The sequence below is a fragment of the Alosa pseudoharengus genome, unplaced genomic scaffold, assembly GCF_046254945.1.
Source record: "Alosa pseudoharengus isolate Yale_2024_CS ecotype anadromous, Long Island Sound unplaced genomic scaffold, YU_APseudo_1.1 YU_APseudo_1.1_scf_21, whole genome shotgun sequence".
Taxonomy (NCBI): domain Eukaryota; kingdom Metazoa; phylum Chordata; class Actinopteri; order Clupeiformes; family Clupeidae; genus Alosa; species Alosa pseudoharengus.
The window spans coordinates 34523592-34551088 of NW_027468674.1; the positions used below are offsets into that span (position 1 = coordinate 34523592).

Genomic DNA, 27497 nt, shown 5'->3' on the forward strand with positions numbered 1-27497 from the left:
ATTAGTACTATTTATACAGTAACTGGCAAAAGGAAGCCTTATTGTAAAGTGTACAATACATCATAACAAATGACTACAATTTACAACTGCCAAAAGGGAACCTTGTAAAGTGTAAAGCATTTCACCATTTATTAATGAATTACTAATACAGTGCTTCCTATACAGGCATGTATTAATTTTCTATTGTGTTACATCATTACACATTATTAGAGATATTCAATGAATGTTTCAAATGAAGATTTGCATACTATTTGTATTGCCATGTTGATGAATGCAATGCTTGCTTTACAAATTCCTTTAATTTTTGCAAGCGCTTCTTGAGGAAAAACACATATGAAGTAGTTAACAGTTAACAATATCAATTTTCCCATGGTGTTGCTTTAATCTACTTCTGCAGTCTAGATTCGTTTCAGTTACTCTGTCTTCAAGAAGTTTCATATCAGCTACTAGATATCATGTTTGTAAATTTAGTAAGTATGTTTCTGGGCAACTGCTGCAAAAATATGGTAGCTTACCCTTTAATTGTTGCATTTAAAACCTCACCATAACATTTCACCATTACTACTACATTTAAAAAAATCTCATATTACCAATGTGTTACAGACTTACTATGTTAAATTATGGATATATTGTTTAGAATTTAGCAACCATGAGTTCTTATCATGATTTTATCCAATGATCTGTAAAGTGCAACAAATGCATTGAGAATACATGTACATAGTTACAGTAAAGTGTACATTTTTTCTAACTGATTAAATTAAAGTATAATGCTTAAATAGTGTAACATTGCATGTAGGTGTCTGTGTGAATTTCTATTTTACTTCTGATGGCATTATAAACTAGTGCTGTCCACAGTAACCTTACTCCAAAGAAATGAAGGACTGTGATTTTCCAGTCCATTCATAGCTATGGCACAGTAGACTGGCTGATTACTTTTTGATTGAATTTTGCTTTGGCTATTTTCAGGAATGCATGACACTGTCTCACTTTGTGTACATTCATTTTTCTCTGTCATGACATCCACAATAACTCCGTCTACACATTTATCTTTTCGCTCTTGCTTCTCATGTCCTGAGTGTTCAGTTGCTAATGAATTAACATTATTGTAATTTGAGTTTTCTCTTTGTGAAGAATCATCAACATGTGGAATCTCCTCATAAACAGACAGCTCAAGGTTTAGCTGGTGATGTAAACATTTTTCTGATGATACAAATGACACCACTGGATCGGTAGGACATTTGTTATTCTCATTTTTGGTCAGACTACTATTTTTACTATCACAACTGCAATTTGCAGTTGGTGTCATTCCTACTGACATTGATGGAAGTGTGGTCATGTCACATAACTTTCCTATTCTTTCCTTTTTATCCTGACTTACAGATGCCTCATTGAGTAATTCTACTCTATTTTCCTTGCCCCTGGGTCTTGCTCCTGATATGTGAATCTTTCTTGAGTTTAATTGTTTATTAGCTGAATCTTGTTGGGTGGCTGATGAGTGGTCTGACAAATCCCCCAGTTCAGCCTTAGTTGTATCATCATAACAAAATGATTCAAATCCAGAACTGACCAAGGGTTTGAATCCCTGCCATTCACAAGTTGTCAGGAACCATTCAGATCGGTTATTGTTGGATGGTGAAGGCTTCTCTGTTGAACCAACCTCATTGCGTGTAATGTTTTGAGCTGATAAATTGTTGCAAATTTCATCGTTAAGATTTTTTTGGGGACCATGGCAAGAATCCAAGGATTTGACAGATTTTTCAGTGTCGCCAGCATGAATATTTGAAGAGGTGCTTTGGAATACTTGCCCTTCAGAACCTAAAATGTAAAGAATAGTGAGTAAAATACAGAGACACCACATAAACAAAAAGTAAATTGTTAGAATAAAAAAATATAATTACCTGACAACTTAGTTTCTTGGTGTATGGGATTAACTGTAAGAAGATTGCCAGTCTGGACATGGTTCTCTCTAGAGGCACTATGGAAGAAATGCATTTAACTTATTCTTTAACCTGCATTCTAAAGGAACAGCCTTTATCTGACTCATACCAAAAGCCAAAATGACACAGAGATTTGAGAGAGTTGAGATTTGACTCTTTATGTATGCACAAACCATAAAAAAATAGTCAAGTTTATATATTTCTTAACATCATCAAGTGTCTCAATAACAACAACAATACGACTACTACTACAACTAAATAATAATAATGATAATAATAATGACAAAAACAACAATAACAACAACAATTGTACTACTATTACTATTATTGAATTAAAGCAGCAGTTGGCAAGATTTTTTTGATCATATTCACTGAAACTGTCCCTATGCTCCGACAGAACAACATCAGCCGGTTTTAGAAAAAAAACCCGCACTTCTACCTCCACCTAGAGCCTGTTATTTGGTTTGCAAAAATCCACAGCTCCCGGTTCTTCTGGTCCAATCAGAACAGGGCTGTGTGAGATCTGAATGCCAATCACAGTCTGGTGCAGTCTGGTGTGCACTGACGAGCACAAACTCGATGAGAGGGTGCTCGGTGGTAGTGGGGGAGGGGCATGAGAGAGAGTTGCAAACATTAAACATTTTGGCTAAATCTCCTCAATCTGTCAGACATGCCAAATGCAGCTTTAAATCACTTCTACATGAGATATGTATATCTCATAATCAGTCAGTTCTTCCATTCCACATATATATTTAGTCCAAACACACACTGTATACCCACCTTCTGATGACTCTCTGTCTAATACGCTCAACTCGCTTCAGTTTGGCTTCTCTCTGCTCAGGGCGAAGATTAAGGTCTGAGTTCTGGTTAAAAGTCAACAGTTGTGACATTAATGTCTATAGAAACATTGTTTATAAAAGCTACAGTAATTGCATTTGTTTTAACAATACAACCTGCATGAAGCATTCTGTATTTGATATTTGTCTGAGCATGCCTTTAAACATATCAAACCTATCTATAACAACAAAGTTGTTTGCAAAGTCCAATTTAACACCTTAATGTACATTTGAAATGTTATAAATCTGACCTGATCTCTTCTTTCTTCACAGTTTGGATTCACATTCCCATCGACTTCCTGGCCCTGCCTTGGTTCTTTTGATGTTGTGGATTGTCTTCTGCTTTGTTGAGATGCTTCTCTACCAGATAATTCATTCATTTGTCGTGTCATTTTTACTGCTCTCTGAGCTGTCATATCACTTTTTTCTTCTTCTTGTAACCTGAGTCCAGTGTATTGAGAAGACATCCGTGTGGGTTTACTTGGAGCCCTTTTAGGCAGCATTTGGGGTATTTGCTCTGGGAGTGGATTAACCAGTTCAAACGGTGGGTCCTGCACAGAGACTCGATGTGCAATGAGTGTAGAGGGCAGAGTTGCTGTGATGACATGTGTCACCCTGAGGGGCAAAGCTGTGGCTTCATCCAAATCGGATCTCCAATCATGTTCGGCAGCAGAGGGTTTGGATACAGATGCTTCCCTCTGGGTATCAGTCCTTTCCTCATAACTCATCATTCCCTCGGTTTGTTCTTGCTCTCTCATTTCCTTCTAATTGATGCAGAGAGAATTGTGTATGTTAGCATGCAGTTTACATGGGCATCTGACTTGGTTTTAGCCTCAGTATTTTCTACACTTACTCTGCAATCCTTTTTGTATGTGTTATTCATTCTAGTAATATTCACAGTTGGATCTGCTGATGGCCAGGTATGAATTTTATTACCTATAGTAGGAAGAAAAGAAACAATATGGTTAAGACTAACAAGTAGCTTCATATTGTTAATCTTTTGGATTTATATTGGAATATTCCATTTCATTATCATACTAGACAGTGATATTTTCAGTAACCTTGATTCCAGTCATCCTGCTTCTGTTCTTGGTAGCAAGAGAATGGTTTGCTATAGATATGCGAATCACATCTTGCAGCCTATAAAATAATGTGCATACACAGTCAGTGTGGATGTAATGCATGGTATCTTATGGTATATAGTCATCATTCTTACATGCAATCTGTGAAACACACTCTCATAACATAGCCTTACCCTACACATATTTGGGCTGGTTGTCCAAAGGTCATGAGTCAGAGGGGGAGCAAATGGGGCATTCAACTCTACTTCCTGGATGTAACACATTGGCACACACGCATACGCACACACACACACACACACACGCACACACACACACACACACACACACACACAAATCATAGCAAGGTGATCAGTCGTCATACAGAAAATAAAACTGTCTACACACAGTAGGCCTAGTAGTATATAATATCAGTTTTTGTTAAGCAGGCTGTTGACTGAAATAACTTACCACATTGTGTCCAGTTAGTTCTTCACCTGAAGGGTGTAAAATTTAATAAACATTTAATATGCAATGACAAATAATAATCATAATATCGTAACACCCCCAATTATCACCACTTTTGTTCAGAAATTCTAAAACAACGATGTTTTTTAACACTTCAAAATAACATTTACTAAATGAACCTTACATTTTTCAGTAGCCATAGGTGTGTAGATTTGAACAAAATCTGGTTTGGTTCTTAACGGGAGCATTTACTGCCTGAAATATCCGATTTTGTTTACCACGCTCGGAGTTATAGTGCTGGCCTGATGAGTCGCCTATTTACACCGTTTCAACGGCACATGGACGGTTAGACCGAGAATTCTCGTCGTGAAATTAAAATTCCACTGGAGCTCCAAGCGGTTGTGTACACGCAGCCTTACACACTGTTTACAGCTCTTCGAGTCACGGTAAAATGTCATTTTTGGTACATAGCTATTTTAGATACACCTATGGTGTGGGTAGTTGCGTTTCTATAGGAGTCCACTGTCTTGGTTTGTATAGAAATGGATATTAAGTGACACATACACGCAAGACGGTGGAAATACGGGACCGGTGGAAATAGGGGGAGTTACGATAGGTAATTTCATGTCGCTGGTTTTCCCTACACTACCGGTCAAACCTTTGGGGTCACTTAAAAATTTAAATTCCACTCCATTATAGACAGATACCAGCTGAGATCAGTTGCGTTGTTTTTGTTTTTAGTCAGGGCATCAGTTTTCAGATTACATTATGTGCTTACATAATTGCAAAAAGGTTCTTGACTGTTGTAGAAAGAAATGGCTGATCTTTAATGCAATATCTACATTGCCCATTATCAGCAACCATTCACCCAATGTTCCAAAGTCACATTCTGTTCACTAATCTGATATCATTTTAAAAGGCTAACTGAGAAAACATTGGAGAACCCTTTTGCAATTATTAATATTATTACAGGTGCTTGATAGCCTTATTATGATGGCCAATGTGTAAGTTTGTGACATTTATTAGTTTTTATTTAATACCTCAAAAAGATCACAAATATGAGAAGTCATAGACAAAATATTTTATTGAAGAGCTATGCGTCAAAGTTTTAACCAAGCACCCTGTAAACTATAAAGTTTCCACAAACAAAAACATTGCACACCAGTCCTTTAAAAGAGCTACACAACAAAGTTTGAATTATTTTTTTACGTTTAAATTGTTCAAACTGAATTAAACACAGAAATGTTGGTTAGAAGAAGAACTAGAAATGCTATTCCAGGAATTACCAATGCATGAAAATGCAAAGATAATGCAATGTTAAATATCATTATGTAGTTAAAAAATAATAATAAATAAAAAAAATAACAGAGATAGATACTAGGTGTTTCAAGGCGTCACTAAGTTTTACTAGATGTTGCTAGGGCAGACATGGTGGTTATGCTGGTTGCAAGGGTAATCATGTTGGTTCCTATGGTGGTTGCTAGGTTGACATTATGGTCGTGGTTGCTAGCTTGTTACTAGAGGGATTTTTCTGCCACTGCATGTCAAATTCTAGACAGACGTGCCGAATCAGATTTTGATATCATCAGCCACTTGTTAACAATCACTTACCTGGCTGGTCATGCAGTCCTAATACTAGTCTGTAGTGATTTCTGCTATCTCTCAGCCCACACAGAATGTCCTCCATCATCCACAGTTGCTTTTGTGCTTTGTGCTGCTCCTAATAAAAGAATTGGAGGTGGCAAGGTATTATTATCTTTTTTGTCCTCAATTGTCACAGAAGACGTGATAATCATAGTTAGCATATTCAAGTACAAGTCTACCTGATGTAGGCCATAGTGGCATGCATGCTGAAGCTGAGAGCGAAACACTGCCAGTTCAGATTCCATCCTCTCATACTGGCACCACACATAATCCATGTCCTGTACATACAGAATACAACATACCATGTCATAATATCCAGTATGCCACATAATGTTGCCATAATAATAGTTTGTGTCCGACTGTGTCAGAAGACTGAAGGTAGCGTCTGTAGTATTGTAATAAACGTACCATTGACACGTCATATATTCTAGCTCTGAGGGTGACCAGCTCTTCCTGTAGCAAGGCTTTCTGGTTCATTTGTGCCTCTGTATACTTGCATTCGTCCCGTTGTATGTGGCTCACTTCAAGAGCAGCCTGAAGATTTTCCTACAAACAGAACATACCCACCCACCTGAAATTGTGTTTTTTAAGTAATACTAATAGTGCCCTTTTAAACATGCTATTCCTGTAGAAAACCTATAGCCCAATTACATGCCCGCAGGTAGGCCTGCTTTAAAAATAGGGAATGATAATAGGGGAAAACATCATTCCAGCTATAAGCATTCAATAATGAATACTGAATATGATATTACAATATAATAAATGTGCAGTGAGCAGAATTTAAGCATGGCTGCGTGTGACATTTTTTACAGATCAAAAGGACATAAGCCTAACAGATGTTTTGAGTCAAGGCTATATGTTTAGCCTGAATATCTTGATGATAGAAAATACAAACCATTTTGTGAAATGATGCGTCATCATATGGAATTTGTAACGATGTGAAAACAATCTCTGTTAGCCTATAAGTGACATCACGCTCTGTCTGCCACTCCTTGTCTGTAGCTGATCAAAATGGCATAAGCCTAAAGCTTTGAGTAAAGACTATACAGTATGTTTAGCCTATTGAATAACTTGATGATGGAGAAGGCAAACCATTTTGTGGAATGATGCATCATCATATGAAATTTGCAACGATGTCTCTGGTAGGGCTAGCCCATAAGTGACATCACGCTCTGTCTGCCACTCGTTGTCTGTGCCACTCGGTTCAATTTGGGACCTTGCAGTCAGAATTGTTGTTTGTTGATTCAAAGACTAAAGACAGTCCAAAGTAGCCGGGGCTATTCGAAGTGTCAGTTTATTGCACATAATTTTGACATTGTTTTGAATAGCCACTGCATACCCGTGTTTGTTGGCGTGTTGTTGCAAAATCAGCGGAATCATTTTATGCAAGCAAACTGCATACAGGGAATCTTTATTTTTGATGTCAGACATGATAATCATTCAAACATCTTGCATCTTGACCTGTGCTGTGCCCTGATTCAGTGCTGCCAAAACTCCGCTTATACTCTCTGTCTCTGGCCCTGCGCTGTACTGTGTGAGCGGAGAAACCCAACGTATGCTTTTTAACCGATATATTTAACGATATCTTTTGCATTACTTATCCAAACAATGTCACTTACTCGTGCCTGTAGCAAGACACCTGTCAAGTTTGAAATCAATCGAACTAATGGTTTGAGAGATATGCGAATAACAGACAGACAAGCAGACAGACGTTCCTGTAATTTATAGATAGATGAACTTTTTTCAGAGACACTACTCACCTTTTCCACTTGCAAATGAGACAGTTCTACACAAAGAGCCTGAAGCTGCTTATCACATCCACAGAGTTTTGTTAAGACAGCCTGAAAGTGACAAAGTAGTGATTAGTCAGCGTAAGCAGGGAAAAAAGGGAGGAGAAGAGGAGGAACAAATCTGAAAGAACATGCAAAAGAGATTATAATTCAATCAATCATAGCAAGCAATTAACTCATTTTGTATCATTGTCTTACATCAACGTGGTTGTCAGGGGTTTTGCTGGAATGCATTTCACTTCCTTGAAATCCATCATACCTTTCAGACTGAAAAAAAAAACAGATTTTTCAAGCAGATTTATAGTGCAATATGTTATACGGGAGCACTCACAAAAATGCTAATGAAAAAGATGAGTACAAATAAAGACCAGTAACTTTCACATCAACAGGCAGATTAAAATACAAATACTGTGAACAGCAAAGGCTGACAGTACCAGAGTTGCTGGATGTTGGCATACATATGACTGACTGCGAAAGGACTGATAATGTGGGTTTCCTAAATTAGGGGAGGGTCGGGAAGATGGTAAAGGTGGCAACTGGCTGCTCACAGATCCCTGCAGAAACATATCCAATGATGACAGAGTCAAAGAAATTATATAAACAACTCATATGTACCTTGAAACGTGTGCGTGTGCGTGTGTGTGTGTGTGTTTATGTCTTCCTTACCTTGTGTGCATGTCTCTCCACACCAAATGTTTGTTTGTTGGAAGGTGGTATTGGTGGCAGGTCATTATTAGGTCTAATGTCAACTCTCCCAACTGGAGTGTGGGGACGTGAGTCTAGTTGACCCCTGGAGCTCAGGGATTGTGGACAGTAGGGAAAGTATTTTGGAACAGAGAGGAAGGGTGGGCAGCATTCATCAGTCTGTTCTTTGTTTGACAGCTCACTAAAAAGAGTAATAGTTCACAAAAACTTGGATTGGTAAAATACTTCTGATATACCTACATGCAAATATCCAGAATGCACATGCTCTGCAGAAAAATATTTATTGCTAAAATTTAATTAGCTACAGTAGGCTAAAACCCAACCTGTCTGAGGTTTCCTGTAAGGGTTGTATACCAAATACCAGGGAAAGTAGGACATAAAATGTTTGTTAGAATTATTAGAAAATTATTGTCACTATAGCGTTTATTTATGGCTGTAACACAAGCCGTAACAGGAAACAGAACAGTTTTATTTATGCTATGATGCACACTAGTAGACCATAGGTCTAGAATTGCCAGCTCTTTTCTTGTGAATGGGACACATCATGCATACTGTACTCTTAATTATAATTTTACATCCACTGTAAACAATGAAAGAAATGTATGAATTTATGTGAGCTTCAGTCCAAATGATTTCAGAATTACTAGTAAGACTACAGGCAAAATCTTATGGACATTGTATCCTTCCTAATTGACACCATTCACATTAGATTGCTAGGATGATGTTTTAATTTTACCATACCTTCTTTGCACAATCTTCTTTTTCCCTCCATTCTCTATCTGAGATTCTGCTCTTTCCCCTTGATGCTTAGTTGGTTCAGTCGTTTTTTTGTTGGTTTGTACATCTCTCATAGATGTATTATGATGAGTATGCACAAACTCAGTGCTGTCTACCTCTGTGAAGTCTTGGTAACTAGAGCAACGCCTGGGGGAAACAAACATCACCCAAATAAACATCAAAGTAATTACAACTGTAATGGCATAATAATAAAACATATTACACAACTGCATGTTTACCTAATAGTGGGTAATAATACAACCTAACTTTGGTTTTGCAGTTAAAATATTGTAGACAGTCTTGAAACAGGAAAATGAAACAGGATTAATTCACTTAGAAATGGTGGTATCTGTATCCATGCTTGCTGATTGGCTGATAGCTCTGACCCAGCCCAGCATATCCTCCTGGGTGTCTGCACTGAAGAAGTAGGTGCGCATGCCTTTATGTACTACCTGTCAAACACAAACACAGTGTCCTCCTCATTTATTGGCACCCTTGGTAACGAAAGTAATAAAACAATGAACACATTTATGAGAAAGAACAATGTGTTATAAAGATTTTTTTTTTTTTTTGGCAAAAGCACATAAAATATTTTGTACCCCTAAAAAATATATAAACAAACTAAAAGTGATATTAAAAAGTAATGAAAGTGTCTACAGTATGAACTTGTATGCAGTATTTCATGACTTCCTGTAAATAAATAATAATAAATTAATAAAGTGACACAGAGACCATGATGTCCTAGTCATTCTTTAACATGGGAAACAGGGGTGTAGCCAGGATTATTTTATAGGGGGGACCAGCTGGGTCCAGACTTTTTATTGGGGTGGCACGTGAGAACCAAAACGTTTAAGTTTAACTAGTTATAGTTTATACTATAGATATACTACTTAAACGGCACCGAAAATCAAAAAATCCAGTGGAAACTAGATGGCAGAAGTGTGTAGGCCAATCTGCCCAGCAGCTTTTTCTACTTTGTCACCTACAGAGTTTGACAGGTACAATCTTTCAAAACGCCATGTTATTTCCCATAGACATTTGACGACCGAAGGTTGGATGGATACGGAAGTTAGGGCGGGACTTATTCTGGAGAGGTCTATAAAGAGTAAGGCAAAACAAATAGCCTAGTAGCCTAATGAAACATAGACCTACGGATTGATGCAGTATCTTTGCAACATTATTAAATTAATCTGTCACCATATGCCTACGTTTGCAAAGAGAACATTTTAATTTGATTCACAATGAAACGTTTCATTTAATTTACATGTTAACAATGAATAGTTTTGGTTGTTGTTGGTGGCGTTATTGCATCCCTTTTATGAATGCAAAATTGTTCCCTCGCGATTGGAAGCTCCTGTTGCCGCATAGGCTACGCATTTCAAAACATCGCAACGTGAAATGCCACAAAAAGCTGTTTGTGAATAGGTCTTAGTGAGTTAGGAGTCCTCTCGACTTCTTTTAAGCTGTCCCAGACTTAGGTGCTACTTTTAGGTCTAAAATGCTTCGTGAATTACTTTTAGTGAAAAAAATGTTAGGAGTGACACGCCCATTATTTTTAGGAGTTGCTCCTATTCGCCACTTGAGCTACTTTTAGCCTTAAAATTCTTTGTGAATACGGCCCCAGAAATATAGCTGACCTGGTTGAACTTATTTAGCAGAGGAAATACTTCAAATATGCCATCAAACCAAGTAACAGCCAACCAAATTCCACAGTTTGAACATCATAATAGCTGATAAAGTTGTAAAACGAAAAAAAAAACACTAAAGCTTTCCATTAAACAGTTTGTTGTCCACATGACGATAACTCAAAGAACAATACTAAATAGCCGTGGAAATGCATGGATTCCAGTTGCTGCTACTGGAAGAAACTGGAATCCATGCATTTCCACAGAATTATTTTTGGAATCTGATCCCTTATCATGTTCATTCTTACTCATTGCTCGACTTATCGTGACTAAATTCAAGATGGCTGCAAACGCTAAACTTCGTGAAGATACTGTCTGTATAAATCATCTTGTAAGTAAACTACCAGTGCTTTTTCAAAGTTCTCAATGTCTCGTTTTAAATGTCAGGGCCCTCGGAAGTCTACCAATGACGTGTGGAGATACATTGAGCCTCGTGAATGGTGTAAAACAGTGATTTATTTGCATGGCTAGCCCGATGCTGAAGCACCACCATTGAAAAAGCTGTTGGTAGCATCGGCTAACTAGCGCCAGATTTTGGAGTGCAGGGGACAAGCCGAGATGGGCTATGAGACATACACACTCGGTATCATGTTTCAACACACTTTAGGTCAATATCACACCGGAATTCTCCTTTAAGAAATTAAGCCATTGTGCTATTGAAAATGAATCATGTCTGAAAGCACAGCAAACAACCAAACAAACATATTTTGAATTATTCGGTCCTCAACCTTTCCTGCACTGTCTCCATTCCCCACTCAGGCAATGCAGCCTGCCTCTGCCTGACCAGCTGTGGCAAGAACCACACGCAGTCAGCAAATTATGTTTTATAAAGTAACCTAGGCTAGGGCCTATTAACCTACTTTTATTGGAGCCGTCGGGAGATATGTGCCTAATATGCTTGCTTACATTTCACCCGAATATTATCGAAATATTTTTGTAACCGCGTTACCGCGGATCCACTTATTTTTGATCAGCCCCACACGTCAATGAGACTAGCCTATTTACCTAACAAGGACAGCCCAACGCAGCTTACTTTGTCATGATTCGAATCGTGACACATTCTAACATCTTATTAGAGTGCATGAAAATGCAATCTACTGTTATCCGATTTCTTTTTCTTATTATTCTTCTTCTAACGCTTTTTCTGCGTTTAATGCGGCTTCAACCGTTTAATGTAGAAACTTCATTCAAACTGTGTTACGTAGGTCTTACTTAGGACAGGTGGGGAATGTATTTTTCATATTTGTAACTTTTATACTTTTTGAACTATTAATTAAATACTATTAAAATTTCCCCCATAGACTTAACACTGGCGATTATGGCATCACAATATGGCTCTTAGAATCCTATGCCAAGTGTTCCGGCCAGAGCCATATGGTTCCGGCCACCTCAGGCAACTCTGTCTCAGGTTTTAAGCACACAATCTGGCTCTCTTAAGACTACAGATCCTGTTCAACTGTTTCCTCTGCCCACAACTGTTTCAAAATAAAAGTCTCCACTACAATAATTCCCTATTAAATAATTTAACCATTAAAACTATCCAACTATTTAACTGTTCAACTATTCCAACTGTCAGTTATCATTAACTATGCCTCTAGCCTACTATTTTAAACCACCACCTACCTAGCAACCATTGAAATTAAGCATCTATGTCAGTTTCCATAGCAACCAAGATGATTATACTACCAAACCACTGTAGTAACTCTTTTATTTCTGATAGTAGCCACCATGGACACCCTAGCAACAACCTAGCAATGACTTCAAGTACCCTAGCAACAGCCTAGCAACAACATTCACAGTTAAAACCTAGCAACCAGCATAGCAACCACCATAACTACTCTAGCAACAGTCAGCTGTCATCAACTTTGACTCCCATCAACTGTTTCCTCTCCCCACAACTGTTTCAAAATAAAAGTATTCACTGCTATAATCCCCTATTAAATTATTTAACCATTTAAACTATCCAACATTTTAACTGTTCAACTATTCCAACTGTCAGTTGTCATCAACTATGACTCCCGTCAACTGTTTCCTCTGCCCAAAGCTGTCAAAATAAAAGTCCTCACTACAATAATTCCCTATGAAATATTTGAACCAATCCAACTGTCAGATGTCATCAGCTATGACTCCCGCCAATTGTGTCCTCTGCCCACAACTGTTTGGCAGCCTGGGCTTTTCAGTCAACTAGTGTGATCAACTCCCAATCTATATTCAACTTTTAAACTGTCTACTTTTAAACTATCAACTTTTATTAAGCTGTGCAACCACCATGTCTGTCCTAGCGTCATTTTCATGCACTTGTAATTCCCTGGAATTACATTCTCTAGTTAACATTAATGTTCCAACTCATCATCAACTCACCTGTTGTTACTGAGGTTAAAGGGGTGGTTCAGGATTTTGGACATAAGACCTCATTTCCAAGTAAGCAAGTGTGATTTATCAGTGGAGACCGTTTTCAACACGTTTCATCCAGTCCTTCTAATTGCAGAGTTCGCAGGTGCTAGGCTAGCGCAAGTCAACGGTATGTGCTAGCCTGCCACTAAAGACAGTCTTACCCACTCCAAAGTACACCCGAGGCAAATTCCAGACAATCGATGTAAATGTCTGTGTTGATAGAATAGTGTGAGAAATACAACTACCCTTGCATCGCGTTGCAATAGTTATACTTTGATCCCTGAAGTTGGTAGTAGTCATTTTGCATCTCAGCGGCGGACTGATATTACCAAGGCTACTACTAGGTATCCCCATTGGAGTGCGCTTTACTGTTTACTTTTCGGCGCAGTACTACTAACCGGAGCAAGTATAATTCCGCCGCTGCTAAGAAACTAGTCCCTCAAAATGTAATGCGATCGTTGAAATGCAAGGATAGAATAACGTTAGAAATAACACTATCAAAACAGACATTTACATCGATAGTCTGGCGTTATAATTTATTTGCCTCGGGTGTACTTTGGAGTGGGTAAGACTGTTTTTAGTGGCAGGCTAGCACATACCGTTGACTTGCGCTAGCCTAGCACCTGCGAACTCTGCAATTAGAAGGACTGGATGAAATGTGTTGAAAACGGTCTCCACTGATAAATATCACACTTGCTTACTTGGAAATGAGGTCCTATGTCCAAAATCCTGAACCACCCCTACAAGTGTTTTTAACAGATGGCCACTTTGAATGGCCCCGCTGCTGCTGCAGCCCGCACGATTTGATCAGAACCGTAAGCTACACTACCTGACTGGTAGCCTAGAAATCTAGACGCACCCTAGCGGCGGCAAATTAATTTGCTCAGCCTGTACGTCTAGTATCGAACCATAGGAATTTCTATTGGCTTAACACCGTGGATGTTCTCCAATCACAGCGCTCTATTTCGTTAGAGAGTCTTAAGGCGGGCTTAACAGGATAACGACAGTCCTGTGACGGTGAACAACAAGGAAGGTGGCTATGGCGAACGAAGAGCGGTTGTTTGAATCGGCGTTGGCGTCAACTTTGGAGGAGTTGGACTTGTGCTTTTCTTTGAAAGTTGAGCAACACAATGCACTTAAGTCATTCCTTTCTAAGAAGGATGTGTTTGCCGTTTTGCCTACCGGATACGGATATGGTCGTAGCGCTGGCCTATTGCATGCCTAGGCAGTTTGAAAGACAATTCTCTGCCCGCCCCTTGGATTAAGCGAGGTGAATGATTCGATGCCAGACTATACATCTCAATGATATAGGATGGCCCCGCCAGGCTACCTGACTGGGCCAATGGTCATAGATCGAGTGTAGTGCAGTAATTGGTTCAGTCCCTGCTTTGCAAAGTGTTGGAAGGGTGAGGGGCAAGCTACCACCACATTCTTGAAATGTATTAATGTTCCAATACAGTCAGTTTCCAAAAATCGAAAACGGCAGCAATTTTTTTTACTTTTCACTGAATGAGGCTGGGGGGCAAGCAGGGTGGCCAAGTTTTGACCAGTGGTGGCCGTGGCCCCCCTGGCCACCACGTAGCTCCGCCCCTGAACTGTACACATGAACTCGAGCATTGAGAACATTGTGTGTGTACACAAAGTTTACTAAAAAGAAAGGTTTTGGCAAGATGCCGGCGAGCTTGGTGAACTTGGTTGAGGTAATGTCCTAAAGATTTTTGTTGTGGTTACCGCCGGGCTCAGCACAAAAGACCTATAATTTACAGCGTGCCGCGGTCAAAGTTCAACAGGGTTCAACTTTGACCGTGACACGCGCAAATTTCACTTTATGTGTAAGGAATCTAGATAGGAAAGTTTTTTAAATTTGCGGGTTTTTGAGATTCACCTGTATATTTTTGTTAATTTCTTTATGATGCATTGTTTTTTATAAATTTCCCTCTCTTCCAGGTTGGATTTTTTTCTCATCTTTTTCATTGTGAGATTAAGATAAATTGTAAATACCTCTTTTCACAACCCAATAACATGGAACATGTAAAAAAGTTGTCATTCCATCATTTCCCTACTTTAAACGTGTATTTCCGGTTCTTGCATTCTCTTGGGGTACAGAAGAGAACATTGTAGCTTGGCAGAGGGATGCTGCCCAAAACCGTCTCCTCCCTGCTGTCTAAAGGGGGGGGGGAAACATGCTTACTTTTTTATCTTAATTTCATAAACATCACACCTGCCCTACACCAGCTTAAAAATCTATGTGAATATTGTGTAATTATTTTTTTTTAATATGAATTCTGATCATATGTTGTTTGCTCTTATCAACTTGAATGGACAAAATAATGTATTCAATTGAATGTCTGCAGTTTAATACAAATAAATTGTATTTACCTTTATAGTAGAACAGACAGTATTCTGAGAGCACAAACCATCTTCGCTTCCACAACTTCAGTCCCATACTGTCCTACAATATGAGTGAAAGTCCATGTAAATCATACGTAAATACAAATTCTGGCTTCTAATAGGTAAAGGTAAGTAAACAGTGATGGATCTGTTTTGTAGAGTATGGCTGTCACCTGCACCTTCCGTGCATAAACCATACAACTAAACAGAGTTGTGAACTGGAAGTCCTGCCCTGTAATGTAAGTAGGCAATCAAACTGTTGGAAATGGCATGATTGACATTTTGCCTCCTGTTTACTTTCCCCATAACCATGGCAATTAGTCATGCTGTGAATGTTGGTGCATGCACAGTGAGCTAAAGTTAACGTGAAGAACAACTTGTTTTTAAGACTTATTTGAGCAATTTTGGAGAATAATTGTTCAATTCAAGGATTTGCCTGATGTATTTTTAATGTTGATACAGTATGACATTCCTTTTTAGAGTTACAGATGTCTCCCCATTCATTTGAATCTAATCTTGTTAGTCTGATATAATTGGCTGGAGGCATAAAAGGTGCCATCAAAGCAAAAGCGACCTTGAGCAATTAAAAATCAAGAGGCTACTTTAGTGTGTATGAAGTTATGTCATAGTTTTGTCTTCAGTATTTATCTTCAACAGAAAATATAAGAAAGAACAATAAAAAAAACATTGGATGAAAAGGTCTGTCCAAACATTTAAATGGTATTGTATATACTCAGGTCACTGATACAACTTTGTTTGCTACCACACACCCTTGGCACTGTCCAGAACAAAGTTGCATCCCATTGCTGATTTTAAAATGTATCTCTGTAATTTTACATTAGATTTCTTTCTCTTTCTTTTAGCCAGCATCTTTCTTTTTCTTTTTCTTTAATCAGTAATTGGTTGCTGGTTAAATATGCAGATATTTTCCAAAATAGCCTCCCAGTAGTTCCCTATGTTCAAACAAATTCTCCTGAGAATCATACTCATGGATTTCATCAGGTCCCTTTCCACATATGTACTAATCTACATGTCTCCAATTCTAAGGAGTTTTTCCTCGCCCCTGTTACTCATGGCTCTCTTTGAGTGTTTTAACACTCTGTAAAGCCCCATGAGACATGTGTAATGTTTTGGTGCTCTATAAGTGAAATTAAATTACAATAGAAATGAATGCATTCATAATCTACTGTAGGTGCTTGATTTCATACACCTGTGGCAAGGGACCTGATGAAACCCATGAATTCTCAAATGCCTTGACTCCATTGTGCCAAAATAATCATGCAAGGGTGCAGAAAACAGACTCATTCAACAGCAAATAACAAACACATCAAATGAATACCTTTTTATAGAGCCATCCTCTGATTACCACAGGGCAGTTAGGATCTCTTTTTACTGCATAACATCTTTTCCCAAACGTCTGAACTTTCTCTTCACCTGTCTATACAAAACATTAAATAAAATGAATTCTTCAGCCTTTGACCTATTTATATAATCCAATCAAACTACACAAATGTGTCACAAAAGAGTGAATAGTGTAATACCTGGGGCCTCACAGGAAATGAAGAAAGGGTTACCACACTGGAGGCCTGACTCAATCTATCTTGTTCATCCATTCTTAAGGAGATAAAGAAGAGAGGTCTATTCGGGTCACCAGGCAAATATTTGGCAATACAGTAACACTGACATAAAACATACATTGGTATCTAATAAAGAACTATTAACATTTAAAAGTTAACGGAACACAATAAGTCTCTTGAAAGTATAGGAAAAATGTGAATCTATTATGTGGGTACATTATGTGGGCTATGTTGGTAGTTTTAGAATACAACCAAATGTTTTCTGTGATCCAATATCACCCATCTCCAAAAACATTCACAGTCATTGTTACAAAAAATAAACAAATACCTGAGGTGTTTAAGCAGTCAGATCCATTAGATGTGTAACCTTTGTGAAACTGTCTTCAGTGATTTTTCTAAGGTCTTTTACCAAGCAGTGTGTTCCCTCTCTGGCATTGGCCTGCTCTAATTCTATTTTCAGCAGCAGCAGGTTTTAACCACCACATGTTCTTACTGACAGCTGACCACTTGTTGGCTGTAGTTGGGGAGGGGCTTGACAGAAGCAAGGGAGATGGAGGGAATGCCAGACATACTACTGGTGGGGGTTTGATAATATCTAATCTCACTACACACTTGTCCAAAATATCTGTGTGGCATGTAAAAGTTAGGGCACTGCTGGTCAAAATGTATATAATTTCTGACATGGAATAATACAATATATGTGTGTATGTATATGTAAATGTAATTAAAAAAAGATATGTCATATATAATCAAAGGTTTGGACAAACGTCATTTATTGGCCTTTCTTTTTAGAAAGAAAAAAACCCCAAAATATTTAGATGGCAGGCTCTTCAAGACAGCCCATGTTTGCTACATGACCATAAATGTGTTGTTTCAGTTTTCTTCTATATAAAAAATAGTCAGAAAAAGAAATGAGTAGTGTGTCCAAACTTTTGACTACTGATCTACAGAGATCTAGATCTACGTAGCTTTTAACGTGTCTTTTAATCTGTCTACACTATCAGACACCAAAACCATGGTTTGGTATGTAGCTAATAGTGAAATTTAAATTCAGTTGTTTATTTAATTTCAAAGAAAGTACACAACAGTGCTGTGCAATGATTGAGGGAGTGGGTTTGGAAAATGACCTCAGGTCGGACTCGACCCTGGGACTTCATGAGCACTAAGCCAGTTTGTCGGACACGCTACCCCTGTGCTCCACCTAGAATTCTTGCTTTTTTACACCCTACCTGTGTGCATCCCTGATTAAGTTGACATGACAAATGACCATATCCTGAGACCTCCCACAGCATCACTTGTAATGAAACACCCACTCAGGAATCTCAAGCCTCTCTGTTCCGTCTGTAGCATCAACCATCCCACTCCAGTCCTGACCAGCATCCCTGGCATTTCCCAGTAACACCTGTAACTGTTAACTAACAATACACCCACTATGACAAGAAAATAAAGTAGGCCTCCCATGTCCTCCCCATCCTCTACTCCTGCAACTCCTTAGTCTTACATCCTAGTCTCTGTAGGGGTGGCACGGTTCATGGGAAAAATAATCTGATGAATCGGTTCGCTTGTCTCGGTTCGGGGCATGTGTGCATCGTGCGGTTTTGACGGTTCATGGCTTGCGTAATGTAGCCTAATGCCCATATGTGACCTCAGACAGTTTTATTAAATTTCGCGTGAAAGCGGAGGTGTGGAGTGTACGTGTAGAAATGGCAAGTGGGAGAGATAACGAAGGCAGCACAGAGAAGATTTTGGATTTGATTTTACCTACAGTATGATGACAGCGGAAAGAAAACGGTAGAGAGAACTGCGATTGTGTGCAGGCATTGTGCACAGTGGCGTAACTATAGTAGGTGCAGCAAGTGCAGTCGCACCAGGGCCCGTGACCTCCCGGGGCCCGTCGCTACCCCCGCCCTGCCTCCTTTTTTTTTTTTTTTTTAGAACTTTAGAGCACGGAGAGTGAAGCGTCACTTTGACGATCTATCGGAAGATGAGCGCTTAACCGATGCAGAGAGTCAAAGTGCAGGTATTTTATGCAACTCTGTCTCTGGACATCATAATCAGTCAGCTCTCCCAAAGATTTGCAAGTATGCGGGAAACTTGTCATGTGTTTGAGTCTTTACGTATGACCCTTCAACTCGCAGGTGATGATGAACTGCTTGAAAAGGCAAGACGTTTGTCAGACCATTAGGGGCATTGCACCGACATTCCCAACACAACTCCTCTCATTCAGGTCTTGCTTTAAAGCAGAGATTTCACAGATGTCATCTATTTTTCAACTTGCCAAAATGCTGGTGGTAGATTATGACAGTGTAACATCCACATTCGGGGAAGTGTGTAGCCTATACTCATGTTGTTTCTGACATTGCCTGTGACTGTGGCAACAGCTAAGCGATCTTTTTCCAAACTCAAATTTATTAAGACCTATACCTAAGGAGCAGCATGGGGCAGGAGAGGCTCGGGTTAGCTATCCTGTCCATTGAAAATACGAGAGCCAGAGCATTAAATATTGGGAACATCGTTGACGATTTTGCACAACGAAAGGCTCGTAAGATGGCCTTCTTCTAATGGCCTAATTCACGCATATTGGGGATTGTATGCATATGAATAATTGTATTTGGTTTCTGGACGGTTAAATAAGTTAGGCTACATTAAGTGTTGTTTCTGCGCAGTGCGAGTTTATAAGCAAGCAATCTACGCTTGCAGTTTTAGCAGAGGGTTGAAGAGGCGCATTGAGTGTTCCCATAATTCCATGCGAGTTGATGTTAATGCAGTAATATTAGATTACCCTGGCCTGCAGGCTGTTAATAAAATCATTTTTTAATGTTTTGACATGTAATGGATATGTAGTCGTGTGTTTTTTATTTGAAATTGTAATCTGTAACTACTAAACTACTTCGGTGCCTCAGGCCCTTTGCATAAACAATTGAAGTCACCCTTAATGTGTATTGCATGTATCAGAGCTAATTCATCTTGGGCCAAAATTCGTTGATATGGGGCCCGTGTAGCGCTCTCGCACCTGGGCCCACCATTGGCTTGTTACGCCACTGATTGTGCAACATTCATTATGCTATACAGGCCTGGTGTGGCTAATCGGGAGCGTCGGGAGGGTGGGCAGGTCTGTGAGCTTAATATAAAATATTGTTTCTGAAGTTCATTTGCAGCACTCTCACGGCACTTCAGCAGGTTATTAAAAGCCTATTTTATGCTTTCTGCGTCGAATCGACGGCGTACCCCCGCAGACCCCTCTGCGTTGTCGCACACCCCTCTCCGACCCCTCCACCGTAGCTCAACGTGCACCTCCAAAAAAAAATTAACTTTGCGTCGAGGCAACGCAGACTGCATGGACTGTGATTGGTCAACACGTTCTGTATGTTGATAGTCGGTGTTTCAAGCAGCCTACTGTAGGGATTAGCAACATGCTAGTTCACTGACATAAGCTTTGCAAATATGGTGTATGTCATTGTAATATGTCAGTAATGTTTTGAAATTAGCACTTCGCCAGCAAGCAGTACTTTGTGGGCAGTTGTGCTAAAGTTCGCCTGCTAACATAACTTAAACTGGCTGGCAGAAACCTCTCAAATAACCTCAGACTTATTTGCTGGTTTACTGTGTCTATTTCTCGATACTTTGTTGCTTACAAAATTTAAGCAGGAAAAGGCCAAACAAATAAGATTAATATTTTGGCACGACAGTCTATGGGGTTTGCTATTCTGAGTTGGCTACCGTTTCGGTCATACAGTCTTGTTTCGGTGGTGAGCGAAGCAGACACAGGCGACACCGAGCGTTATGGCGGTGAAATGCACTGCGATGCACTGCGTAGCTACGCCGTGGAGTTGACGCAGAAGCATGTTGAGCCATAAAGTAGCCCTCACAAAAACTGTTTGGAAATCGTAACCAAGTCTATATTTGCAATAGGCCTAGTTAAGGGGAGTATACTCTATATAATATATACTATAGGAGGCTATAGGCCTAAATATAAATACTCTTTTGATCCCGTGAGGGAAATTTGGTCTTGGTAGGCCAATGGTGACTTGCTAGGCATGGTGACTTTCTATCACCGCTTTGTTCCACGTGCAGCTCACCTCATGCGTCCCCTCTACGAGGCTCTTAAGGGTAGGGCTGCTAAACACACGCAATTGACTGGACAGGGGAAAGGACTCAGGCGTTCATGGACACCAAAACGGCCTTGGCCAATGCCACTATGCTAGCCCACCCATCCTCAGATGCACCTATCGCCATCACAACTCTGACTATGCTGTAGGGGTCGTCCAGGAGCAGCTGGTTGATGGTGCTTGGCAGCCGCTGGCCTTTTTCAGCCGGCAGTTGTGCCCAATGGAGAGGAAGTACAGCACGTTTGACAGAGAGCTGCTAGGCCTTTTCCTGGCCATACAACACTTCCGTTTCCTGCTGGAAGGCCGATCGTTCACTGCCTTTGTGGACCAAAAGCCTTTAACTTTTGCCATGGCCAAGGTTTCGGAGCCATGGTCTGCCCAGCAGCAGCGTCAGCTTTCTTTTATTTCAGAGTTCACGACGGATATTCGGCATGTGGCAGGAAAGGACAATTAGGTGGCAGACTGTCTTTCTCGTCGTTTTGCGGGGGCAGTGCATCTTGGTGTGGATTATGCACATATGGCAGCAGACCAGGTCCATGACGCTGACGTCCAGGCGTACAGGACTGCCATCAGTGGACTGCGTTTGGCGGACGTTTCTTTTAGCGGCGCGGGTGTCTCTCTGCTGTGTGATGTTTCCACAGGCCAGGCCCGGCCCATTGTCCCTAGCAGTTGGCGCAAGCAGGTCTTTGATGCTGTTCATGGCCTTTCTCACCCCGGCAGGAGAGCGTCACAGAAGCTGGTGGCAGCAAAACATTTTTGGCACGGCCTCAAAAAGGATGTCCGTGACTGGGCCGCCGCCTGCCTTGAATGTCAGCGGGCCAAGGTGCACCGTCACTCCAAAGCCCCTCTGGAAACTTTTCACGTCCCTGAGAAACGTTTCGACCATGTGCATGTGGACCTAGTGGGACCTTTGCCGCCCTCCCACGGTTTCACTTACCTGCTCACCGTGGTTGACCACACCACTCGTTGGCCTGAGGCCATTCCACTTCAGTCGTGCGGGCTTTCCTAGGCACGTGGATCGCCTGTTTCGGCGTCCCTTCTGACATCACATCGGACCGCGGCTCGCAGTTCACATCAGAATTATGGATGGCCGTCGCCAACAGCCTTGGAGTGCGAGTGCACCGCACCACAGCTTACCACCCACAAGCCAATGGACTGTGTGAGCGTTTTCACCGCTCACTGAAAGCCGCGTTGTGAGCGAGCCTCCGTGACGTCAGCTGGGTGGATCGTTTGCCTTGGGTGATGTTAGGTTTGCGTGCTGCTCCCAAAGAGGATCTCTCTTCATCTGCGGCCGAGTTGTTCTATGGGCAGCCTCTGCGGGTGCCTGGTGATTTCTTGCCTGATGTTACCCACCCATGGTCTGCTGGTGAGCAGCAGCAGGCGCACCTCCATGGTGCCCAGGTTTTTGCGCCAGTGCCCACCTCTCAGCACGGCATGCCACGTTCACAGCTCTTGCCAGGATTGCAGGATGTGGCATATGTGTTTATTCGTCATGATGCTCACCGCAGCCTCTTGCGTCCACCCTATGATGGTCCGTTCCGGGTGCTGGAAACAGGGGACAATTTTTTTGTCCTCGACATCGGGGGCAAGCGAGACCGGGTGTCAGTGGACCGCCTTAAACCCACTCACTTGGACTTGGACTCTCCGGTGGTGGTTGCCCAGCCCCCACGGCGGGGCCGTCCTCCATCTACCACGCTTCCACAGTCAACAAACCCTGAACTTCCTGTTCCTGCGGCCCCAGTGCCTGATGGCCAGAGCAAGTTTGGCCGAGCACTGCGCCCACCTCACCGGATTAACTTGTCTGTCTTTGTGAATTCTGGGGGGGCATGTGTAGGGGCACCACGTTGTACATAATTCACAGCCAGCCATTACGTGTTCACTTGTATGGTATTGTTGCAGTCACAGCCTGCGCTTTTATCTGTTGAGTTGTTGTGTACTGTTTACTGTGTAGTGTTGTGATGACGTTGAGTGGTGCGACTTGTGTGTAACTTTAAACTGACATGCGAGTTAAGTTACGAGGATTAAAGTTTCCCTGAGTTCGGGCTTTTAAACCTATTCGCTCTGTCCGTGTCTCCTCATAGTGTCGACTCCTTTACAGTCTCTGCATTTATCCCAATCTGTGAATTAGTGAAACACACTCAGCACACAGTGAGATGAAGCACACACTAATCTCGACGGCGCTCGGGGAGCAGTGAGGGGTTAGGTGCCTTGCTCAAGGGCACTTCAGTCGTTCCTACTGGTCGGGGATTGAATCGGAAACCCTCTGGTTACAAGCCCCGAAGCCCTAAAGGCCACGACTGCCCCTCCGCTCCTTTATGCAGGCGAAACGTGTAGTAATAATTTATTTTACTGTAAGGTAATAACCTCATATCTCAAAAGCCCTCGAAAATAAAATATCGTTAAAATGTGTTTTGGTATTCCTCACAAGGACGATCTAATGTTCCGTTTCTAATAGCCTTGTTGAGAGAAACTAGAGGAGTGACAGGAGAGAAAGTGCATATTCACAGGGCTTGTCAATGTTATGTGGTAGCCTAGAAGCTATCTTGCATAGCTCGGCTACGCTATGTATAGAAATAAAATATTTCAGTTAATCTTAGTTTGCTAAAAAGGCACAAATATTTCTGTAGATGGCAATAACACATTCTACTTTTTTGCCAAATAAATGAAAAGCATGTTGAAATCATCAATGTCTTCAGTCTTCTGGTCAAAATCTCACCTTTCCTCAGAGATGGTCTCAATGATGCTTAAAGTCAAGTCAAATTCTTTCAGTTTGTGCATGATTACATGATATAACTTCTACCACTGCACAATAGAGAGTGTCCTCACTTTTGGGTGCACAGTGTGTTACGCCAGCTGCACTGCAGCAGAGAGGAGACGACTCAACAAAGTCACCAAGACGGCTCAGTGGATCGTTGGCTCCCCACTCCCAAGCCTGGATGTGGTCTACTCAAGCCGTCTCCCAACGGGCCACACAAATACAGAGTGATCCCACTCACCCAGGTCACTCTCTCTTCACCAGACTCCCGTCTGGCAGACTCAGTGTAATACAAGCCTGCACAAACAGACTCAAACACAGCTTCTTTCCCATGGCAGTGAAGGGACTGCTGAACCATGAACATACTGCAATCTTATCTGCACTTTAACCTGTTGTTGTTGTTGTACTGATTTTATACAGATTTGTATACATATTTATTTATTTTTTATAGCTGAGGATTGCTGCCAAACGAAATTTCATTGTATCTTGTGTGCAATGACAATAAAGCTTCTTATCTTATCTTATCTTATCTATAACTATACTAATACTGTAGCCTAAATGGTGGATAATTAAGTTATACATCAAATGCTGAAGTATGGTATTTCTGAAGTGTTAAAGATTAAAAGAAAAAATAACAAGAACCGTACAGAACCGAAAACCGTGACCCTAAAACCGTGATACGAACCGAACTGTGGGTTTTGTGAACCGTGCCACCACTAATCCTCTGTGACAGTACTGTTTCAAACCCAATCAAAGTGCAGACACCACATCTGGAAACCACAGTTTCCAGTTGATTTTTTTCTCATTCTTGCGCTCAACAACTATACTTGTGCAAAACAGTCTACACAGTCTGTACACAATGCAAACAATGTCAAAAGTCATAATCCACACTGTCCATACACACTATCATACACCACCAATATGTGCCCGTACAAATCTTTATTTGACACTTCAAAAAAGTGGAATCTAATCTTTAGAAGACAAATCTGCAACAGCAGAGAAAGTATACTTTGAGGACATCCAAGCACACAATCACATGTGTGTCTGTGTATGTGTGTGTGTATGTGTAATGTATATATGTCCCTGTGTGTGTATTTGTGTGTGTGTGTGTGTGTGTGTGTGTGTGTGTGTGTCTGTGCAAACTTGTGTGCACTGTTTCACTAAGATAAGTATACTTGGGTGACATGTATTCCAAATGATGTGTATTATTAGTTGAAGAACATGTTTGGAAACAATATTAAACATAAAGTATCAAAATGTGTCACAGAACACAGGTAAATGCTATCCTAACAATGTTTAAATATATCCACAATATATATCTAGGGTCAAAGTAGATATTGAAATGTATCACCTGGAGAGAAGAAATACTCTTTTCTGATTGGCTGGTGGGGTGGCTATTAATTTTGAATTGAAAGACACCTTTGAAGTAGATCTGGTAAAAAAGGTTTAATCACCGTTCCATATCAATGCTTATGAATGGGAACTACAGTATAACAACCATAGTAGGTTGAGGCTGGAAGCAGGCTTCGCAACAATGGAATCAACTGTAAACAAGTAACTCTACACACCATCATAGGGCCAAAGAAAGTTGTACAACAAACTGAACAAGTTGGCTTCTTTTTAAACGGTACCTACGCTGCAGGGAGTTCTTTGTCTCTCGCCCTCGTCCATTAATTCCGTATAACAGGACACCTCGGCGGCCGTTATCCCTTATGTATCAGTTGCAGTGCTCCCTATGAATTGAATTTAATGAAATGTGGCTTGCTGAAGACTGTGGTAATGATGCAGCATCTTAGACTTCATGAACTTTTCATGAACCTTTATATCACAAAACAGTGCTGCAGAAAAGTCTTCAGGAAGTGAAATATGTCAGTAGCAGCACCACCTATGGGTGGAAATTTGCTGTGTGTTCAAAGAGGCAAGGGCCAGTACCAGAACAGTTTGGCTTTAAGTCTGTTTTCCACCAAAAAAAAACACTACAAGGGAAATTAATAATTATCAGCAAACCTCTTCTTTGGCTTAGTAGACTAAGCTGGACAGTTAGAGTGTTACTTATATTACAGTATATCAAGCACTGTGTACATGTTAATACTTATACATTAGTTACATCACTGATGAGCTGCTGATGTATTCCAAAGGTGCTGTTGAAGTGCTTTGACTGACTGACAAACATAATCTGGTTTCTCTTGTTCCCTTGTTCATGAATTTTAGTTTTAAAGCTTATGCTTGTAGTAATCACATGGCAGGAGAGTCTAGACACACCAAACACACCATTACCAAGCATATTTCACAACACTAAAAACACACCATTACCAAGCATATTTCTATCGTGTTTCTTGCTGTTTGTATGTAATGTATTCCACAACAGAACCAAAGAAAATGAAAAAAGAAATGTTCTGAATATTTGAAAGCCCCCTCACTACACCCACACACTGGATTTCATCACATAACCCTGTTGTTAAATCTATGAAACAATGAGTGCATACAGTATTGGTTGTACTGTGCATTACATAGTTTGAGACCTCATCTAAGAGATTCAGAGCAGTACATGAAAACACTTGGCCTACAGTAATTATAACACATTTTACTTTAGAGATTAGATATCCTCATAGTATTTCATGAATTTTTATTTATTCAATTTTACTTAAACTGTTACTTTTAAAGCTAATAACATAACATCAGCAAACCTCTTCACAAATACGTCTCTTCAGAATGTCCTGTTTCAGATTCCTGACAAAATGCTACTTGCCCCATAATCTTTATCCCGTTTTGATATATATTGAAGATATCCATTCATGAAAATACAATCAGAAATGTAAGTTTGGCTTGCTTGCAAACCTAAAAATATTAATTAAACCAGTTAAAACAATTAACTCTCAGTTTTAAAAGTGATTGATCGTATTTTTATTTTTTTTTCAAGGTGGGTCATTTCTGGTCTTTTTTTCGGCATGGTAAGCAGAGCATTCAGCAGCTCCAGTGAAAACAATTAGCTATATAATGCTTCAGCATCTAGTATTTATGAGTCCACACCATATTAGTTATGTAGCTGATGCCTATTCCTATATCAAAAAGGACACTGGCTTTAATTTCATGAGATAATAATACACTATACTATACCTGAACCTATCAAACTTAAGATACTATATTTCCACCTTACTCTACTTTAAATGTTTGTTTGTTAAACTACAGTATTTCTGTAATTGTTAGCATTTTAAGTTGGAAGCATTATCTACATGTATATATGGTATATTTAGCAAAATTAATTGTACCTTTCAGTAGAATGTTCACTTGATGTCCACCACATTATGTTTCTTCAACAGGAATGGCTAATGCATTCATCCAGTCTTTCTCCGTCCTCTGCCTACACTCTC

The 27497-nt window shown here is 40.2% G+C and overlaps 1 protein-coding gene across 5 annotated transcripts; it reads right to left on the reverse strand.

The window, feature by feature from the left end:
• plekha4 (pleckstrin homology domain containing A4) lies at positions 1–27493 on the reverse strand. Of its 5 annotated transcripts, none has more exons than XM_076298706.1 (22): positions 27396–27493; positions 17227–17299; positions 17025–17123; positions 15674–15746; positions 15358–15458; positions 9549–9667; positions 9180–9362; positions 8400–8523; positions 8168–8287; positions 7932–8000; positions 7704–7784; positions 6352–6489; positions 6123–6221; positions 5911–6019; positions 4303–4328; positions 4029–4103; positions 3835–3913; positions 3627–3709; positions 3025–3537; positions 2718–2800; positions 1899–1975; positions 1–1815 (listed from the first exon to the last, which is right to left on the reverse strand). In XM_076298706.1, the coding sequence occupies exons 1-22, from the start codon at positions 27428–27430 to the stop codon at positions 833–835; spliced, it is 3342 nt and encodes a 1113-aa protein (XP_076154821.1). In that variant the 5' UTR covers positions 27431–27493; the 3' UTR covers positions 1–832. The 5 variants fall into 5 exon arrangements, with proteins under 5 accessions (XP_076154821.1, XP_076154819.1, XP_076154818.1 ...); XM_076298704.1 differs by having other exon boundaries at positions 2718–2770; positions 8400–8619; XM_076298703.1 differs by having other exon boundaries at positions 8400–8619.
• Positions 27494–27497: the final 4 nt, after the last annotated feature.

Bases quoted from the DNA above. Each gene is read 5' to 3' on its own strand.
- plekha4 (XM_076298703.1), bottom strand. From the start codon at position 27,430: ATGTGGTGGACATCAAGTGAACATTCTACTGAAAG. The intron at 15,459-15,673 runs GTAAATACAATT...CCCCCCCTTTAG, and splicing joins CTGTCTGTTCTACTATAAAG to ACAGCAGGGAGGAGACGGTT. The intron at 9,668-15,357 runs GTAGGGAAATGA...TGTGTTTGACAG, and splicing joins ACCGGAAATACACGTTTAAA to GTAGTACATAAAGGCATGCG.